The sequence below is a fragment of the Neodiprion fabricii genome, chromosome 5 (genome assembly GCF_021155785.1).
Source record: "Neodiprion fabricii isolate iyNeoFabr1 chromosome 5, iyNeoFabr1.1, whole genome shotgun sequence".
In the NCBI taxonomy this organism is placed as follows: domain Eukaryota; kingdom Metazoa; phylum Arthropoda; class Insecta; order Hymenoptera; family Diprionidae; genus Neodiprion; species Neodiprion fabricii.
Genome location: NC_060243.1, coordinates 24,670,851 through 24,692,412, shown reverse-complemented (window position 1 = coordinate 24,692,412; position 21,562 = coordinate 24,670,851). Strand labels below are relative to the sequence as shown.

Below are 21,562 nucleotides of genomic sequence, written 5' to 3'. Positions count from 1 at the left end.
ACATAGTATAATTTGAACTGCATTTCTGTAGCATTCAGACTTTCAAGAGTTGTTAAACTATCGTACACGATATAAAAAAAAGGACTATGGAAACCAACCAGCTTTTCCTGGAGGTTCATTCCATTGCAGATTTGTGCCTCGCCCCGATAGAGACCATAATAACATTGTTCACGATAAAATACTGTGATTCTCGCGTATCGATTAACTTGGTTGTAACAAAAAAAACACGCAATGAGGAACGGTCTAATTTTATTGATCTATCAGGGTTTACTTACACAGTTATGGAGGTAGACAAATTACCACGATATGCGAGTACGTGCAACCTTCCAAACGTAATAGTTAACGAGACGACATGTGTGGCTGGGCTCTGCGCAACCCTACGTCAAATAGTAAAAAGTAGGTGTTTTGAAACGCCATTGCACTACAGCAAAGCCTTACTAGGATTTAAGGATGCATGTTTGCTGGCCTGCTCGGAGTCGAGTATCTGGACAAAGTTTTGCGAGGTGGATTTAATCTCGACCCTGAAATCTATCCATGGTCAAACTTCAAATAGCGATACGAATGAGATTCCTGAAAGCATCGCAAGATTTGAATGTCATATGTCGCAGCCAGTGAGATTGCACAATTTGTACAAGTATACAATGTCGAAAAAATTTTCCATCAATGGCACTACGACGGGTAACAGGGATAAAATACCAGAACACATTTATGCGGAGGGATCTCAAATCACATTGGCGGATATCATAATATTTGTCTGCATCCACACATTTTTTACACTCCACGCATTGAGATGTGAATTGTTAGAACTCATACCACTGACAGCAAAGTGGTACACGAGGATGCTTTCGAGTGAAATGATATCTGAAAGTTTGAGATGTTTAAGACACTTGGAATCTCCGAGCTTTAAGAACCGGGTTACCAGCTATATTCTTCCCGACGTTGAAAACCATAGCCTGTATAAGAGCGATCCAAAGCGATACAAGCCTCGTAATCGCATTTACACAAAGCAAGTTGACATAGATGATTCATTTGCATTAATCAGTGAGCTAGGCATCAGCATCGAGCTTGCATCGGAACCGTTTGGATCGGAAATGACATTGAACTGGGATGAAATCCCGTTTGAAGCAACGCCAGAGGGAGGTGCATTGCCCGAAACGAGACTGAAGCGTAAGTTTGAGCAGTTAGAAAACTTGTGCAGGCCTGTAATGGCATTGGCAAAAATAGGGGATGTAGTCGTCGACTTCTGCTCTGGCGGAGGACATCTGGGGATATTGATAGCCTACTTGATGCCCAACTGCGAAGTAGTTTTGCTAGAAAATAAAGAGGAGAGTTTAAACAGAGCCAAGAAAAGGGTCGAGAAACTTCAGTTAACAAATGTTAGATTTTATCAATGTAATCTGGACTATTACAAGGGACACTTTGACATTGGTGTATCTCTCCATGCCTGCGGAGTGGCGACGGACCTTGTTATCGAACACTGCGTAAGCAGGAATGCGATCTTTGTCTGCTGTCCCTGCTGTTACGGCAGCGTACACGATTGCCATCATATAAAGTATCCAAGGAGCAATTTATTTAAGAGTAAAATTGATCCAAGGAGTTATCTGGTCTTGGGACATTCGGCAGACCAAACTCACGATGAAAATAATGCTAAAACAGATCAGGGATATAAGTGCATGTCAATTATTGACACAGATCGAAAATTACATGCCGAACAGTTCAACTATATCGTTCACCTTGCTAAACTCGTCCCGGAAAATTGTACACCAAAAAATCACCTATTAGTTGGAATCCCTGAAATAAAATCTTAGTACCTATCGACTTTTGTAACATATTTTCATATTTATATAAGTATTAAAATAAAATGGTATATTTTACCTTCCATACAATACGGTGTATTTTTTATGGCTTGCCTTAGCAAGATTAGCTTGTGTTTTAACTAAAATGTATACTGCGTGATTCTATTGTACAAATAATATGTAAACCGATATATTTATTAAAACTGAAATCTCGATATTAAACATGATAAATACACGAGTATTTTTAAATTACACTATGAATTGTCAGTATGCTGTTGACACTCCTCTACGGTATCGATTTTTTTACTGCTGCAAACATTCATCTAAATAGTTGATAATACAATAATGAATAATAGTAATAATAATAACCACCAAACGTTGATGAAAATATGGTGAAGAAATCACGATACATATTCTTTTTTTTTTAATACCTAAACACGTATGTATGTGAAAAACAATCAGTAGGAATAACTAATTCATTATTTTATCGCTGTTCAAAATTTTTTATAAATTCAATTATTATACTTTCCTCAATTATCACATCAATATAAGTTCATATTCCACATTTGTCTGCGTTTATATATTTTATCTTTGAATTTCTCTTTACTGTCTCACAATGTGCAAACTCATTCGACATATTCGTGCACATAGGTATGTATGCTTAATTCTGTACAATAGTTATTTCTTATAAAAATACGTTTGAACAGCGACGAAAAGAACAACTTTTGCTGTGTTGAACTGAAATGTTTTATTTTTTTTTCCGCTTTATTTAAAATTAAGTCAAAAAGATGACTAAATAAATTAAATCGTTGACGTTGATATTTCATACATATTATAATATTAATTCAATTCAATATCCTATACTATTTTCACTATGTAGTTTTTTTTTTCTTCTTTTTTTTTTAAGTGGTTTTTAACCATTTTCTTTCCCATCTTTATTTTCATTCTCGTTAGAATCATTCCGCGAAATTATCATCGTTACCTAAATCCTTATACTCGTTATAACATCCAACCTAGCGTTGAATGTGTACCTATTGTTTCACATTAAAGTATCCGCTAAAAAAAATTTCTTCTCTTGTTTTTCTCATTACAAATAAAAACGCGCATTTGATTACTTTGGCTCGCGCGTACGCATGATTTACGCATAACTATGTATGCACGTAATTATTTATACAGGCATATACAGTATTTTAATTTTTAATCGTAAATTATACTTTTATCGCCAAGCCGTAAGCAATTGTACAAACGAGACACCTTATATCGATGGCTAAGCACAAAGAGTATTTATGTTTTTTTTTTCTCTTCTTTTCTTTTTTATCAAATTTGTTCTAGTTGGTTTCTTTAGGTATTCAACCGACTAGAGAATAATAACAATGTTTTGACGACGATAGTAATGACAATATTACAAACATTAATAATAATATTAATAATAATCTGGACGCAGGTTTTGTTAGCCAGAGACGAACAACTTGTCTGTTCTTCGTCGTCTTTCAATACATGATAGTGAAGAGGAAGAAATTGAAGAGAAAGAAAAACACGCAATAAATTAGGTTGTTCGAAAAATGAGAGAAACTAAAAAAAAAAAACTAATAAAAATAAATTGTACATGTATGTGTATACACCATACATGGTGTTTGAGACAGCTGATAATCGTTTTAGCATTAGTAGCAAGAAATCATAAAAGGAAAACCAGACGCATATAGTAATGATATCACAACTATTATTGTTATAATTACTGTTATCTTTTTCAGGATTGTGGTTAATGTTCCATGGATAAACGTGTAAGGTAGATTGGATGGTTTTATCTATAAAATAATTGAGAACGCTGTTGTACATAGGCACTAAGGACGAGAGGAAAGTGATGGAAACAAAATCGATAAATATCCCTGCAGAAATAAGAAAATGTGATAATTTCAACGTTTCATTGATGTATAGCATGACAGATTTTGTATTGCTCATGCAACAATTCTTAAAAAAACAAATAAGAGTACATATTCGATATTAAAATCGCACGACACACCGGGCATGACTAGTTTATTTAATGAAAAGAATAATATAGGTATATGCGTATAAGTATGTTTGTCGATTATCTAGTTTTTCATTCAACATTTTTCTGATAACAATGATGAATGATTCATGCTTTTTAATTTTCTTCTTCTTTTCCTCAACGCGAAATAAAAATCCGTACGTCCGAGCCGCGAACGCAATCGATATTATACAACGAATTATACGAAATATTTACCACATCATTTATCTCTAGGGTAGGTATGTTTTACGTCTCTTTACACTATATCTTTTAATTTTAGCATCAATTTCTTTTATGATGTATGTATAACGTATTTACCATAACTATATATATGTACTCCAAAGATATACCGAAATGTGCTTTGTCGCAACACAAGCCTAGGTGCCCTTTTTTCTTTTTTTTTTTACATTTTTTACGTTTTATTTTCACAACGCATCAAACCGACGCTCAGCTTACTATAGAGATACATATACATACATATTATAGATCGCGATATTCGAGTCACGAGCGTTATAATTTTTATTTATGCGTATTTAAAAAAAGTATATTTTGTATTGTATATATCTGTATATCGACGGTTTAAACCACCACCTAGCGACCCTACGTCCATTTTTATTTTTTCTCCCCTTTTCCGTTAAATATATTCACTTATTTTATTATTCATCAAACGATCTACACAGCCTTGCTTAACGTAAATTTGTAGATTTATTTATCCGAAGAAAAATAGAATAAAAGGAGAGAAAGTGATAACAAAAAAACCGACGGTGTAAAGAAAAAAAGAAAAGTGAAACTAATTTTATTTTACGAGAGGATATAAAAATGAAATGTTAAGGTCGACAGGTGTTATATATGCGTGTATGTGTGTGTGTTTATATTCAATTAGATAATCAAATAATTCATTTATTCATTTACACGTCACTCTATCGTTACAATCGATGAAATCTATGTAACAAGATCATGAATGTTCTCTCGAGATCACGGCTTTATCCGCAGCGCGCATAATTTTTACATTGACGTGAAAATCATATCTTAAATTTGATTATACATTCTTTATCCGCGACAAGGATTTTATCCCCTTTTTTTTATAACAACATATAATAATACGTAATGACTATCCGTTTTATTATCAACGTATTTCATAATGCTTCGAACGATAGAAACGGTAGGATACGAAGGAAATGAAAAAAACGAAAAAAGAACGAGACTGAAAAATGAATTTCGTAACCGACGATCGATTGAAATCGAAATAAATTTTGATGTTTGAGCGATATAATGCTCGTTGGCGTTCGCTTTTATAATAACAATAATAATCACCGCAATACATAGCACGTACAATCTACACCCATTTCTCGCAGAGAATGGAACCTATTTTCGATCGGTATTTTATTTTTATCCGTTAATCAATAAGATATACATACGTTTTTTAAAACTTTTATTACGTGTGTGTGTTTGCGTGTTTGTGTATGTGGTTGATTTTTTTCCATCTTCTTTTTTTCATCATCTTCATAATCATTATTTATATATATATATATGATTTTTTTTTTTTTTTTTTAAATATATAATTGGTGTTTGGACTCTTCTTCAGATTCGTCTACTTCGTCTTCGTCTTCGTCTCCTCCTCCTTTTTCTGCTTGTTATTATTATCATTATTATTATTATTATTCGTTTCATTATCATTATTATTGTTATTGTGATTCTTAGTCTTCAAGAGATGGATCACGACTCTCCGTTTCCGCTGTCGTCACCATCCTCATAATCGCTCGCACTCAGCTGATCGTCCTCGTCGTCGTCCAGCTCGTATTCGTCATCGTAAAAATCTGTCATGTCAAGCTGTTGTTCTGCCGGTCGTGCTCGCGTCTTGATGCAATAGTCCTCGAGCGTTAACGGCACGACTATACCCTCTTTTTCTGCCTCTGTTTTCGCCGCCTGGGCTTGTTTCCTAAAATCATGCAAAGAAGAGTGGAAACAAGAAGAACACGTGAGACATCAAACAAAGTAAGATTGAAGAGTAAAGCAATATCATAGATGGATAGATGAATTGTTTCACAACAATTTAGACTATCTAAAAAAGTGACTATTTTTTTTTTTCAAAATTCAAGTGCAAAATATTGTTCCGTAAGGTCGAAAGGTATTTAAGGACCTTAAAATAAGTTTTGAAAGCGTAGATTCATCGTAAAACGATAGCCAGAGCGTTTTTGTAGAGCATTCAATTCTCTACAAAAATAACGTTCTGGTCTTATCAGTACACTAATGCGCCCACGAGTTATAAAACCCTATACGGTATGTATTACAAGCTTTTCGATTACATAAAACGTCAAGACATTGTACACCTTTTAATTTCGTAAAAATATTGTAAATGAATTTATAATTATACAGTATTAAAATGCGATCACGATTTTAATTAATTTGCCGTATCATCCGGAGATGACTCGACGTACCCCGCTTACCTGATAATATTTTCGTATTCTTTGTCTTTCCCTTTGGAGTCGCGCCAACGTCTGTACATCACCGAGGCGTCGACGTTTGCTGGGCTGTACGTGTTGGGTTCGTTCAGTAGTGAAATAACCGAGAGGAGGATCGTCCTGTATTGCGAAGAAGAAGAATATTCATAAATTAAACATAAACAATAACAATAAATAGTTGTGTAAAAGAATGAAACGAAAATTATAAAAAGGTAGGTAGTCGTCTAGTGCTTGTAGAGGCTCTGGGCGACCTACGGGGTAGGTAGGTAGGTAGGTAAGTATAACAGGGCTATGCGATACCTTACATGAAAGCTGAACTATGCGCGGGGCACTAAAATGTCTATGTATAGTACGAGTATGGAGTGTGTATGAGAATAAAGGAATTCCCCGGTGCAAAGCCCACCTGACATTTTGCGTCGGGTTCCACCTTTCGCACGGTAGTTCTCCGCTCTGTGGATCGTCGACTGGCGGGTGTAGGATCGATATGCACAAATCTCCGTTCTGAAAAAATATACAGTGGTAAATATTATACGTCATTCGCATACAAGATGCATATCTAGAGTTTTGATAAAAAACGCTGGGAAATCTTACGAGGCTGGAGTTAGCAACGTTGAAACAAAAAATTACTATTTCGCACATTTGGTGTAACTGGAAAAGTTGGATTTACAAAATCTGAGTTTGTTGGTGCTGTATTAAGGGTTTGATAAATTTTAGGTAATCCTAGAGTTGCAAAATAACGAATTTTTCTAAAGATGCATCATTGTATTAACGTTACATACTTCAGGCTGATGAAGTCTAAGAGACTGAAGTTAGTAACGTTAACGTTAACGCAACGAACATGCAGAAGAAAAATCACTATTTTGCATTTGTATAGTGACTTTGATGTAGCCAAGTTTTTCAAATATGAATATATTTCTCCTTATTATAATTTACTGCATCTCAGACATTCCTGAAACTGGTAAATAATGATTTTATCAGAAACGTGAATTAAATGAATCTTTCAACGAGTCTTGTTAGACAACGATGGAAACTTGAATTTTGTTTTCAATGTTCAAATTGCATCGTCTGTAGTAGAGGTGGATACAAACTAAGAGACAGTGGAATGTTTTTTGAGTGACACATACACTCAACGAAAGTCCGTGGTTGTTGTAGGTTCGTTTTGTCTATTTCCGATATCGATCAAACAAAACGTTGCTAATTTATTTTTTCTCGCTGTACCATTATTTTTTCTCTTCTCACCGTCTACAGTTTTTTTTTACTTACTATAAAGCTAAGTATCCGAAGATAATCTTGACCATTGCGTATCTCAACTAAACCGTTACTTTCCAGTTTTCTCTTACCGTATAAATTCCATTTTTATTTATAATGTTACGTATAGCTCTGCGTCTGGTTATTTTTTTTTTTTTTAAGAAACATTTTTACGGGTGGCAACTTTGACTGGAAATAGTGGCGAAAGAATTAACGGTTATATTTCTTTGTTCGTGGCAGAGCAATGCGAAAGGGAGCAAAGCTTTCAGACACCGCATGCATGCATACGCACATCATCAAATAGGTAGAACGTCATCGTCATTCTGGATGGAGGCCAAATGATGAGGAAATCACAAAGACCTTTATTCGTTCGTTACACGATGCATATAACGTATAAGGTATAGTTTTTTTCTTTTTTTTTTTTTACCGTACGTAAAACGTGAAATTTAATTATTTTTAGACAATTTATCAAGCGCCGTTAATTTCATTTCAATTTTTATATTTCTTGGATAATTAATCCGCATATATACGTATAATAACCTCTTTCAACTGTCATTTTTTAAGTCAACGTCTTCCCCGTCGTACTATTTACCTTATCCCTGATTACTATGTAAAATTCGAAATATTCTCGATTTTTCGAGAGATCGCAATAAGTCGTATTCAATCAGGTAGCAATTGTATCAGGTTTTTCAAAATTTTTCAGGTTTAACGTCTCAAATTTTCGTTTGGTCCTTTCTCCCACTTTGAGAAAATAAATTATAACCCAACGTAGAAATGTTTCAATTTTCTAAAAACGTAGACACGCTAAATAATATACACTGAAATCGTAATTATTCAAGGATAATGGAGGTGTATACATATCCCTACTAAAACCTCCCCCAATCGATCGATTCCTATTTAAAATTAATTTTCCTGCCACGCCGTCTCGGATCATTCTCCGCAGCGAATCACCATTTTTTAACGTAATTAAAATTACTTAACAAACGAAAAAAAAAAAAAAAAAACACAAGACTACTCTTACACAGTCATGAGCCATGAGCCGTGAAGTAAAAAAATAAATAAATAAATAACAGGAGGAGTTGTGGAAGGAGAGAAGTTTGCCTTGGTTTTTCCCTAGGATCAATACAATGTATAATTAATCAATTTGTTTTTTCATTACTACGAGCAAACGACACACGAAACGCGATTGACCCCGCAACGAAGGTCGGTCTCCACTGAGAGGCAGTTTGTTTCGACCCTCGTAATAATATGTACGGCACTGGAGGGGCCATTGCCCTCTCACATGAGTATAATATAAGTTTGAACGCAGAACCACCTCGTCCGTTTCTCGTCGCCGTCGTCGTCGTCGTCGTCGTCGTCGTCGTCAGTTCCGAAAGTGAGGGAGAGCGGTAGCAAGACAGCCTGCATAATGGAATAAGAAGAGAACTGCTCGTGCTGCTACTGTATGCGGAGAAAAATTTCCGTCGAGAAACATGGCAAAGAGAAAGATGTGAAAAGCTGTAAATAAAGGAATGACAAGAATGGAAAAGGAATACGGAGGAATCGAATTTATAGGATGGAATGGCATGACGGGCTCGCTAGCTGGTTGATGACCTGGGTTATTATAGGTACGTGGCCTCAGCGTAATCGCCTAATACATTCTATACCTTATCTGATTTCTTTGTCGAGGACGATGAGCGCGAAAAATAGAGAGAGAGAGAGAGAGAGAGAGATAGATGTCTGGCCTTCTGAATTGTCCAAGGATTAACTCACGTGTAAAATCGATTTTGATGATATTTGAGATTTTGATCCTCCGCTAATCCAAAACGACCCAAAATTCTGAATCAATTGTGTTTCCTAAAAATTTGACCAACTTGAGCTTTGGACGTGATGCTCGAGAAGTTTACATACATCGATTTTTTTTTTTTTTTTTTTAATGAAAATGAATGCGCTATGTCCGATGATGAGGAAATGAAATGATTGGGGAGTAAAAAAAGAAAGAGGAACATCCTACCACAAATTACAGGATTTCTTTAGTACGGAACGAGTTAAGTACGGTAAATTTTTCGTGAAGATAAATTATGCCCTTCCAGTAAAAAAATGAAAATCAACATCTATTGGCAAATATCAAAGTTGAAACCTTTTTTTCAAAAATTTCCAATCACACGGCCTAAAAGACGAGTCCTTCGAGTTCGTAAATCAGTTTTGAAGATATTCTTCCGGATACAGGGAGCCAAGTTATACGAGTTCAAATCTCTCGGTACACGACAAACGTTCGTTTTTTTTTTTTTTTTTTAAATAATGTTGAAAGGTCAAGATCTCTCAAGCAATGCTACATCACGACCTAGGAGTCTAAAATAGTTTTTTTCAGTCAGCCAAGCACCGAAATGTCGGGTGGCGTCAAAATCGTTGACCGATGCGCAGAAAAGTGTTCCGGACGAGATGGAACTCCCAAATAATTCTTTTTTTTAATCGTCTATGGCTAGCGTGACTGCCAGACACTACAGAATTCCATAAACAGAGAAATGATTTGTTCACTTATGTTAACCAAACACGGCGGAGTGTTTTTTAAAATTCTTTATCCAATGAAATCATGTCTATTCAAATATCGAAATACGTCTTTCACCATGTTTGTTAAGTTGTATAATATCAATTTGTATGATATTACTGAATGCGAAACATACGAAACGTGCAAAATTCTGTCGAAGAGTATAAAAGGAACCGTATTTAATATTCCAGAAAAAGACTTCTTTATCGTCGTCTGTAGGAAGGTGAGATTTGAACCCATGTAAATTATATTATTCTGCCGTAATGGCGAAAGTTTCCCTTTTCCCTTTTGTGATAACGTAAATGTTGGCGAACCTCTACAAGCGTACGAAACACAAAAACAAAAAAAAAAAAAAATCAGCTTTCAAATCAGTGACTTCCGACTAAAGAAATCCATTAAAAGTATCGAGAACAACATCGCCACGTGACGCGTCTAACCGACGTCACGTTCACGGTTTCGTGTTGAGATCAGACACAAATTCTGATCGCCGACAGCCGACAATGTGCGAGATTTGCGCCTCGTGCGGAGGCCGGCACGTTTCAGCACTTTCCACCAATTATTGGTATTATTATTATTATTATTATTATTATTCACAGAATCATTATACGTTCAGGCTTTGTATCAGAGATTAATACGCCACGTGCGCTATTATCAGGATTATAAACATGTTATGTACACGTGTAATATACATGTATACCAAGGCGTCCCTTGTTTAGGATGTTGACGAATTTTTTTCTCGCTAACCCCCCGCAAATCAAATTCAAATAATTAAAAAACAATTGCCTAATTTGTACAGATTTTTACGTCAACTCTAATCCGTGTTACCGACAGGGTGGTTTCCCCATTTAAAATACACGTGTTTCCGACACATTCTGGGGATATATTTTATTGTAAGAGTAATAATGTTTAGAAAGATTCGTAACTGCGTGGTTTTAGTGTGGATTAGTGCTACTATCTGAGAAAAAAAGCACATCATCATACCAGGTAATGAGGACAAATTGCACTTCTTCTAAATGAAAAAAAAGAACGTCAGATTCCGAGGGTGTGCATTTCGTGTAGATTGACTGGAATATGGATGTGAACTTTTTCTCAGATAATAGCACTTAATGCCTACTAAAACCTCGCAGTTAGGCATTTTTTTGAATATTATTACTCCTTCAATAAAATATATACTTAGAATGTGTTCGAAACACGTGTCGGAGTTGAGGTAAAAATATGATAAAATTAGGTAATTGTTTTTTAATTATTTGAAGTTAATTTGCGGGGGGGTGAGGCGGAAAAAATTTGTCAACACCCGAAATGAGGGACTGCCCAATGTATACATTGGTAGCAGGTTTAACAAATTATGCAACAGATCGATCAGAAGGAAAAAAAGAACTTAAGAAGGTTACCGGCGTATATATGGAATGAACAATTTTCAGGAAAATTGCAGATCAAAAGTATTTCTTACCTCGTATACATTTGGATGCCAGACCTTTGTCATGAATCGAATGCTCGGTGGACTGTACGGATAATCAGGTGGAAATTTCATGTGTGCCTGAAACGTGAAAATGAAAAATACAAGCGTTAAATCATCGGTCAATCACGGATGAGGAAAGAAGTCGACGAATGAAAATAAGAAATGAATTATGATAATTTTGAACCCTATAGCAAAACAATTATGGTAAGAATGCATCGTGACAAGATGCGGTCCGATTAAAGGATAGTTTGACGAATCGGCGAAGAGTGTACAACATATTATTATACATATGAATGCATAGACGCGTATGTACGAAGTCGCGCGTCGTTGACATCCAGGTATAAAATTAGCCAGTGATTTAGCCTGAAACGAACGTTAACCAGCAGCGCACGTGTTGCGAACCTCGTCGCCGTAGGGATGAGAATCGGTGCTATTTTTGAATTTAACGGTCACGCAGCAGCGGCGCGGGACATTTGCAACTTAAGGAAGTTCTATCGCAAAACGAATGAGTGGTCAGAGAAAGATTAAAATTGAAAAGTGGGTAGCTAAACGTGTCAATATGAGTCAGTTAAATTTTTACGAGACCGAAGTTAGTAGCGTTATTGTAACGATGCGTGGATCAGGAACAATCGTTACTTCGCACCTTTAGGAATGGCTGAAATTTAGTAAGCCGCGATAAATAAAATATACTCATATTCTGCAAAGCCAATTCCTTAAAAATTATTCAATTAATGATTTGAACGATACCGCGTGGATAATTACTCGTTGGATTGACACGTATTCCAAGGTTAGATTCGACGGTCATGGGTTACGTTACGTTTATTGAGATTGAGTTAGTTCCGCGCTCGGCCGACCGTGGCGCTGTAGGTTTCTCAGTGTCGCCAACGTAACTGTCCGGTGTAAAAAATGATCCGTCGCAGATTCATTGTCACCAAGTGTACATACGTAATAATTCGTATGCATGCACGTGCACGGATATTATACATATACACAAGTATTACAGTTGCCTTCATGTAACTTCGGATCGGCCAACGGGCCAAGGACCATTTCCGACCAATCGATTAGCCGCCGCTGCTGCTGCCACTGCCGCATTATAATATATATATACCCTGTGTATTGCATAGAGTGTCTGCGTATACATATTATGCCTGTGTATATACTGCGAGTTAGACGAGGCTCGAGGGTAAAAGATGTCGGACCGATACCGCATGTATACGGCATTCTTATAGGTCAGAGTCGCCTTTTTATACATCGGCCTGCAATGCACGGTCGTCTAATGTCAGCTTCGCGCATATACATGCCAATGTCACCGGACATTTGGGATGTAAGCCAGCTCGATCTAAGGTCGCTTCTTAGAAATATCGCCGTACGAAGCCACGTCTACCTATTTTCATTTTATTCGATGGAAAAGTGGGAGTAATTTGCGAGGCTGAACTTAGGACAACGACGTTAGTGTAAACAGGGTGGTTACAATTTTCACTCAATTGAAATTCCCCGACTTTTCCCGTAAAAAAAAAACATCCAAATTTTGTGATCATTTTCCACAAAAGTTGGGTCATGTTAGTGGATGGCTTTTACGACCTAAGGCACCAAAAATTGTACACCTTGAATAAGTGATTTTAGATTAAAAAATATATGGTATCGCTTTGTTTCACAGAAATAATTAGATATTGAACAATACCAGTTCCGAAAGTTAGCTTACCTAGATTTATGGAGCACAATTAAAGTTTGAAAATAACTTAAAAATAATTAAATAATTAAAGAAAAAATACTGACTTCCCTGACTTTTACCGATTGACGATATTTCCTGACAGTTCCCGATCTGTCGCCCTCAATAGAAAGGGGGAGGGGAAATAAAAAAATCAGTCTTTCGCAACCTTACAGAATAGAATGACTGAATTTGTACGAGGTTGAAGTTAGTTAGGTTATCGTAACAAAACATTTGGCCAAAAATCACTATCTTCTTAATTTTACATTGCTTTTGAAGGAACTAAAGATTCAAAATATAAGTGTGTTTCGATTTATAACGGTTTACTCAATTTCAAAAAATTCAAAAATCGTAAAATAACGGTTTTTTCTCAGCATGAATCGTTACGATAACGTTATTAACTTCAATTTGCAAAATGCAAGTAGATATATTTTGCTTAATTACATCGAGAGTAATTTCTAGTAGTTGTGATTATTATATACAGTTCTGACGCTATTTTTGTTTTACCCCATATTCGAAAAATACAATCCCGGATGTAAAGTGCAAATGAGTTTTTTTTAACCGTAACGAGAAAATCTAGCCTGTGCTGTTACTTTTTTTTTATAGTGATCACTTGTACCGTATTGCTTCGTAACGATTGCGGTAATTTGATGTTGGTGCAACAATGAATTAATGTCATAGTTTTACTTGACTAAAAAAAACGTAATAAACTAAATGAACAGATTCAACGTTGCAAGAACTAGAATTTGTAGCATTGGCAGCTGTAATCACACTAAACACAGTTAATTATAAAGCAAATTTTTTTAATAATTCCAATAATATCCAAGTCATTATTGCAACGATACTAATTTGGCGTTAAGTAACGAATTTTTAGTAACTATAAAAAATTAATTTTCTCCAAACTGAAATAAATGTATGATATTTATATTGTTACTAAAACATGTTTAAGAAACGTTGTATATACAATATATGTGTATATATATATATATATACGTATATATATATAATTTCCTACGTCAGCGAGACGAGACTTAATATTGCATTATATATATACCGTTCGCATTATCTTGATGGTTTTAAGGTCAAAGTTCGTCCCGTAAATCGATTCGCTGGAATCATTGTGGTTCGTTTTGCTCAACGTTATTTTCTGCCACTTCACCGCCATTTATAATAAATAAATCGATACATATAATGTAGCAATAGATTACCAACATCGAACATGAATAATTTCTTCCCTCCCTTTCTGCACCCAATACAATACGTGAATATCCGCATGATTGCATCCGCTTCAAGTGCATAATACACAACGCCTGATTATTCAATGTCGAGGTTTTGTAAAGGCTTTTTTTCATACAGAGAATCATGTCCTGATTATTTACCGACGTTTTCCTGGCTTGTTTTTATTTTTCTTCTTATCACAGTCCGTCAACCTCAATATAATCGCGGTACGAAATTAATTAAACAATTCAACAACATGTTTTCCAATATTTTTTCTCTCTTCTTCTCCTCGATTAAAAAAAAAATAACTTCGCATCGTGATTATCGTATACCAACACCGATGATTCAATGATACGTAATAATTGATGTAATTTATTTCAATCGCAAATCAGAAGAAAAAAAAAAATCAAATAAAAAATCAAATCTATACAATAGAATGGGTGATACATACCTATATGTTAAAACATATGTACACGAAAAGTAATGCCTTCTGTTCAGAGTTGTTCACACGCGACCGTGATAAGTTTCGATCGTTAAATGTACCTATACATGATATCCTATATATATATATATATACATATATATATATATATACACACACGCTTATTAGAGTACCTATCACAGGTTCATAATCTAGACACGTACATACACGAAATATAAAATTGTCCACCGCTACACAATGTATGTATAATAAACATACATCATACCTAAGTATGGATAATAATAATAATAACAATAACAACAATAATAATTCATGTCGCGGGAACGACGCTTTCGAGTAGCAACAGCAGCGAAATGATCTCGAGGATAATCCGCGAGGCGATCGCCAATAACGCGACTTCCCAGCGATAACCTTGTACGTCTATACACCTATATATATATATATATACGTTTGCATAAATAGTAGGTGACTGATATTGTTTTCGCCAAAGCTGTGCACAATTTTATAATCCTCGACTTTGTTTTTACTCTCAATGATTATATACGTGTATATATTTCAATGAAATGTCATTCGGAGGAGGAGCGAATTTAAAATGTCTACACGTGTGTGTGTACGATGTAATTTATTTACGCATAGACAGACGCCTGTCGGTGTGTAAACGGAGTGAGCGTGTATTGATCGCGGGTTGGCCCTGGCCCAAATATCCTTCGGGACTCCCCCACCAGGAATAGCCTACTTTCTCGACACTCCGACACACTTACTTATCATAATACCTGCAGGTCCTTTAGATCACCGTATGATGTTTTTTATACCGCCCTAAACTGCGTATAGAATCTTGTGCATTTGAGAGTAAAGAATGAAAAATTCAATTTTTGCTGTCTTAAATATGTAGACATGTGATAATAATTGTCATTGTCAACATGCCAATGATCAAATCTCACAGCTTGTGCATGCTTAACGATCATTGGCTGTAATGCCGTAAACTTTTGCATACCTACTTATATATACATATATGTATGCATACGAGCCTTGGTGCAGAGATCATTAAACCTTGCAACAATGTATAAATTAATATCCTTATTAAATTTTGCGATATGATCAGTTGGACAATTCATTGATTCGAGAATGGTTTTTTTTTCCGCTAGAGGATTGGCTTAAAGGTTTGAACTCAAACCGAGCATTCACCGAGTTCGTGATTATAATAATCTACAGTATAATTCCGAAGGCTGATTTGTGTGTATAAATAAGGTGCAAAAAAAAAAGTAAAATAAAAATGCTTGTAACAGTGTTTTTTGATAGAAGGAAGGCCGCATTACGTAGGTGTATACGTTCGACGATATTGTCCATTCGTCGACCTTACTTCTGTCGAATTTCATTCAGATACGCTCGAATTCGAATTACACGTGCGATAAACCGCTGATAAAATATTCTGAACTAAATAACCGTCGCAGTTCAATACCATGATTAACAAACGCAACAATTCCATGGGCATAAAATTCAATATTCCGTCTCTAGACGGTGAAATTCTGAATGGTAACAAATGTAAAGTGCAACGACGATGCAGGATCTATGATAATATGATCAACAATGTTTCCGTGTGTTTTTATAGAACACATGTTGGGATATCGAATCGGAAGGGATACGTACGCGAAGTGTATTCAACGAATCGCAACGAAAACAGAATTTAAAATGAAAAATAAAAAAAAAGAGAAAACGCGACGCGCAACAAACAGATTAACGAGAAAAATATAAATATGAAACCAATGCTTTATAAGGTTAAGACGGGAAATTACAATACACCGCCCGACGACGAAGAGTAAAACGAACAATTGTTGAAACAAGTAACATTATCGCACATGAATATATAACCGGACATTTTTTTTTCACGCTCTAAAACGTTTCTGCTAGACTGCGAAATCGTAAATGCGTAAAGGACATTAATTACATCGGACACAGGGGTTGAAAAAGACAGAGGCACGCGAAGGTAGGAAAGTCGTGATAAGCATGTATTAATTAATTCGCGATAAATATACGGATGTTGCGGCCGTCTCTCGCGGCTCGTTCGCACGTTGCGTTGTAGCTCACGCAAAAGTGTGTATTTTACACATACGTGCGGCAGGGTATGTATAATAAATGGCTAGGTATATACGTAGTAGAGATATGATTATCCGGCTTCGCACCATCGAACGCTTTCTAAACCACTCCGCACTCCGTTCCGCCAGGCCTCTCGGGCTTTGCTTACTATTATACGTGTATAGGTTCAGCTTTCCGATTATAACAGTGTTCTGCAATACTTTTCGAATTTACACGGAGTCCGGTGAGACGGGAACGGTACCAACGACTGGAGGATAGAAAGTGTAGCGGTGTAAAATCGCGGAAGCTTCTTGTTGCCTCCTAATTTTTTCTCTCGCGATTATAATTCCTGTATTTAAACCTCGATTCGTAAACACGAGTATATTGCACTTTCTTTTTTAAATTAACTTTATTACGAAATAGTCGTACGTTGGATATTCGTTAGATTATTATGTTTTTAAGCTAAAATGAGCTCTTTAAAAGTATGAAGATAGATAGATAAGCCGGAGTTACAGACAAAACTTGGATTAACGATGCTTCGTCACAAATCGCTGCAAAATCGTTCGAAATATGGTAAATTCGTCCGACTTTATCCTACGTTTGCCTCGTTTGATTCGGCAGAAAAATAGTCTTGAGAAATAAAACGAGAGGCACTGTAGAATGAAATTAAATGATCTAATGAAATTAAATATTTAACGATACTAACGTGAAGATGGAAAGAATTGTTTCAGTCAATTCTTACAATTTGAGTCATAGTGGTAAGTATTCTTACCACCTATATTATATCCATTTTTTTTTGTATATTTAGTGAACTTTTTAACATATTTCTTTGCGATGTTTTACTATTTCTGACAGTACACTCATAGGTTTTCAATACTCAAGAGTAATTATTGCGATATAACGTAAATGTTGATCGTTGTACACATGTTTTACATAAATTATCCATTTTCGGAAACGCCGATTACGAATCTGAAATCGGATTATAGAAATTCAAGATGGCGAGTCCAATACGGTGGACGAAATTTTCAAAATCGATCGAATCCGGAGAAAAAACTCTGTTCAAGGGTTTTCGGGGTCGCTGATTACGAATCTGAAATCAGGTTTTGATCATTCAGTCTGGCGAATTCAATCAGCGACCCCGAAAACCTCTGTATACAGTTTTTTGAACCGGATTCGATCAAATTCGAAATTCTCGTCCGCCATATTGGATCCACCATCTTGAATTTTTTAAATCTGATTTCATATTCGTAATCAGCGTACCCAAGAACGAAAAAATATTATCTTGTTAATAAGTTGACGCAACGTAATAACGCATGACTCAAAGGGTTAAATTGTGAATCGCTCAATCGTCGCGTGCGAATTTTCTCTCTCAACGCAGGTGAAACACGTCACGGTTCACATTCAGCACGTTTATGTAAATCGATGACTTTCTGATTTTGGCAATTGCTCTTAGGCCGCGGTACGGCAAAAGACACACATACATATATATACATTTATATATATATATATATATAGAAAAAGAAGACCCGTTTTACCGCGAACAGTAACGATTACGGTAAATCGCTGCACCGTTTTTTCTTTCCGAATAACGCGACTTTTCGTTTCTCTTGTTTTCGCGTCTCTCGAAGTCAACTGAAAAAAGGTAAGGAACGAAATATAAGAGAGAGAGAGAGAGAGAGACAGAAAGTAAGAAACAAAAGGGTTTGCAAGATATAAATTTTGTCCTCGGAGTCTACCTGAGAAACGGTGAAAGTAAGACCCGGAAGATTCACGGGTTTCGCGTTACTTTCACCCCCCCCCCCCTTCCCCCCTCTCGTCCCCTCTGTTTGCAACTAGTGAAAAAACAACCTGAAGCCACAATCCGCGGGGCATCTACAAGGATAGGTGAAAATCTCTGACGTTTCTGCGTTTCTCGGGGAAGGCGGATATACAGATTGCCGTTACCTATAACTTATTAATAGCTCCTAGCTTGCATGCTTCCAATCATCCAACCAGAAGGCACGGGCCTACATAAAACACCGAGATAGCATCAGCGACCTAGAGCGGTATTGGCCAAAAACATGGCTGACGATGAGGTTGAACAAAAATTATGTCAAAACCATCGGTACTCGAATTTACTTTGATAATGCATTACGTGGTATAGGCGAAAAAATGGGATCCCGTGTCGCGTTGTTGTCGCAGTGAATTACGGACGGATAGAATGCGTGCAATATAGCGGCGGGATCGGAAAACGAGAACGTTGCAAAGGCAAAGGCAGCGTATAATCTACCAGCACAACAGGGTATTGCAACAACAAAGCGTCGCTCCGCGCGACCGAGCGAAATACAATATATACATATATTCATATATATGTGTATATATGTGCGGGCGGGAAAGTACACACGTGTACTTTTCATCCAGGATGGTATCGGCGTTCTAACCCGTGTGCCTAAACGGCGTATTTATCAATCCTTGCGAAACGAGCTCGCCGTTACCGTTGTTTATATTTATTTACTTATTTACTTGCATCGCCATATCGCGTCTCTTTTTCTTTCGCGCATCAAAATCGACTACGTATGGTTATTATTGCGCTGAACGTGGGTTATATTTATATTGTACGTATATGCAATATACCTGTAGTCCGTTGGCAAAGCGATGCTCCGAAGAATGGAGAATAAAAACACACGCAGCGGAGCGTATCATCTCTTATCTTATTTTTAACGAGTATCTTAAAGGCCTCGCCGTCGCTGTTTTCGATTCGTTCGATTCCCAGCATAAGTACGTACGATTTGCGATCGAGCACGTGAATCGATACGCATCGGTTCAGTTATATAGTACTAAAAAGTATCATTGTTTTCTGTTTTGTCTCTCAAGTGGTAGAGACACCGCGACCCTGAAAACTGGCGGGAGTCTCACGACGGTTTGTACACGCAAATGTACGTGTCGTTGATACATACGTATATACTACCCACCGATCGCATGTTTTGACGTATAAATATAGGTAAAGTGTATTTCGGACGATAGCGAAGAAAACAGTGAATCTGAGCAGGGATAAATTGGGATACACAGAGGTGGTAAAACAGAAGAGACTGCACGAACACCGCGATTTTTTTGTGTGGTACGTATCTATTTAAGTCTAAGCTGCGAGAGAGGTTCTTTGACGTTCGTTAAATTGGAAAGAAAACTGAGCTATTGACGAAGTAAATTTCAGCATCATAAATATACGTAGGTAGACGTATAACGTAAGTACAGGAATGTGACGATTATTAATTACAATCGAAAAAAGTATTCCGCGAACGACGGTGACACGGATGCATGAAAAAATTTCGACGTCGCGATCAGCGAGCGATGCGTTCTGGGAATGGGAAAGTGTAACAGGGTTATTTAGACACCGTTACGCTTTGTTACCCTTTCGTCGAAACGAATTTAATACACAATTAGTCAGGTAACGGGTGAGCGGTAAGTATCGACTCTAACGAGACGACGGCGCACAGATGCGTACTACTAACCTTGAAATAGCCTCCTTGGTAAAGTGTGTCCGGTGGTCCGAAGATCGCGACTTCCCATTCGAACATGTTGTCCTCGTTGACCAATTTCACACGAAATCCTTCGACTGGCTCTTCTTGGAGGCTTTTGTACTCGAGAGCGAGTGCCCTCAGCGCGCTACTCGTCGGTTGCGCCATTCCTGTAGAAGAGAGATTTATTTTACGTGCCGGGCTCTCTTGCCTTCCGCTCGAATCACGTTTTTTCTCAACGACGACCTATGTATTTCTATTAAACGCTACGGTTATCGGTTGTTAAAGCTATTGCAGTGTCCGGGTGAACCCAGGGGAATTTCACCGCGCGAGAATATAAAACTCCTGCCTCCGATTCCCACGAATTTTTTTGTGCCTCGTCGCGATCCGTGAGCAGAATCAGAGTCTGTCTCAATTAGTATTGTGTTCTCCCGTATTTTCCTGCTTACCTTGCGGCTTTTTTCGCGGCTGCTAGGCCACAAGCAGGTTCGTAAAAACTCTCGCGATGGCCAGCGTTTTTTTTCTTTCCTTTTTTTTCCTCTCTTTCCCTCAGGGATATCGGAAAGTTTAGGTGTCGAAACGTTTCGGCTTATCGGCTATTTGGGTTGCCACTCGTCGAAGGGACGATGTTTTTTAGCCAATTTATCTTTCCCCGATACGCAATATTATGTATCTTTATCGACGCGTGAACAACGGGAATATATTTTTCCCCAACACTGATGCACACAAACAAACACACACACATGCACGCCGGACCACTTGAAACAAAGCAATTAACCAGTTAAAATCGAGAAATGCACGACCGTGCGCAAAATCACAACGTCTCTTTTTTAACAACGAATATATTACGCGATGTACGAGGATCGTTAACGACTCGGATGACGGATAGACGACGACGTGACTATGCGAACAACAATACTGGCTAGCTAGCTAGCAGTGGTGCGCGATGTGATTCTCTCCGTTGAACAGCTGGCGTCTGCTCCTCTGGCTGGCTGTCGTTACACTATCATGGAGCATGCGCAACGCGCACCTTTTTTGGATGCTTCATGGCTCGCAATCGGCAGACTGTCGCCATCTGCCGGAGGTTCACGGAAGCTCTCAATGACCGC

General features: G+C 37.1%; 2 protein-coding genes across 4 annotated transcripts; one reads left to right on the top strand and one right to left on the bottom strand.

Moving 5' to 3' along the window:
- Positions 1 to 86: 86 nt before the first annotated feature.
- On the top strand, positions 87 to 2,571 carry LOC124183751 (glutathione S-transferase C-terminal domain-containing protein homolog). The gene has a single exon (XM_046572687.1). It carries the CDS (start codon positions 87 to 89, stop codon positions 1,806 to 1,808), a length of 1,722 nt encoding a protein of 573 aa, XP_046428643.1. The 3' UTR covers positions 1,809 to 2,571.
- A 1,651-nt stretch (positions 2,572 to 4,222) lies between these two features.
- On the bottom strand, positions 4,223 to 21,452 carry LOC124183763 (ubiquitin-conjugating enzyme E2 R2). 3 transcript variants are annotated; one of them, XM_046572717.1, is made up of 6 exons: positions 20,903 to 21,452; positions 20,448 to 20,623; positions 11,510 to 11,596; positions 6,688 to 6,785; positions 6,270 to 6,404; positions 4,223 to 5,761 (listed from the first exon to the last, which is right to left on the bottom strand). In XM_046572717.1, the coding sequence occupies exons 2-6, from the start codon at positions 20,619 to 20,621 to the stop codon at positions 5,539 to 5,541; spliced, it is 717 nt and encodes a 238-aa protein (XP_046428673.1). In that variant the 5' UTR covers positions 20,622 to 20,623; positions 20,903 to 21,452; the 3' UTR covers positions 4,223 to 5,538. The 3 variants fall into 3 exon arrangements, with proteins under 3 accessions (XP_046428673.1, XP_046428674.1, XP_046428672.1); XM_046572718.1 differs by having other exon boundaries at positions 21,365 to 21,449; XM_046572716.1 differs by having other exon boundaries at positions 20,448 to 21,452.
- Positions 21,453 to 21,562: the final 110 nt, after the last annotated feature.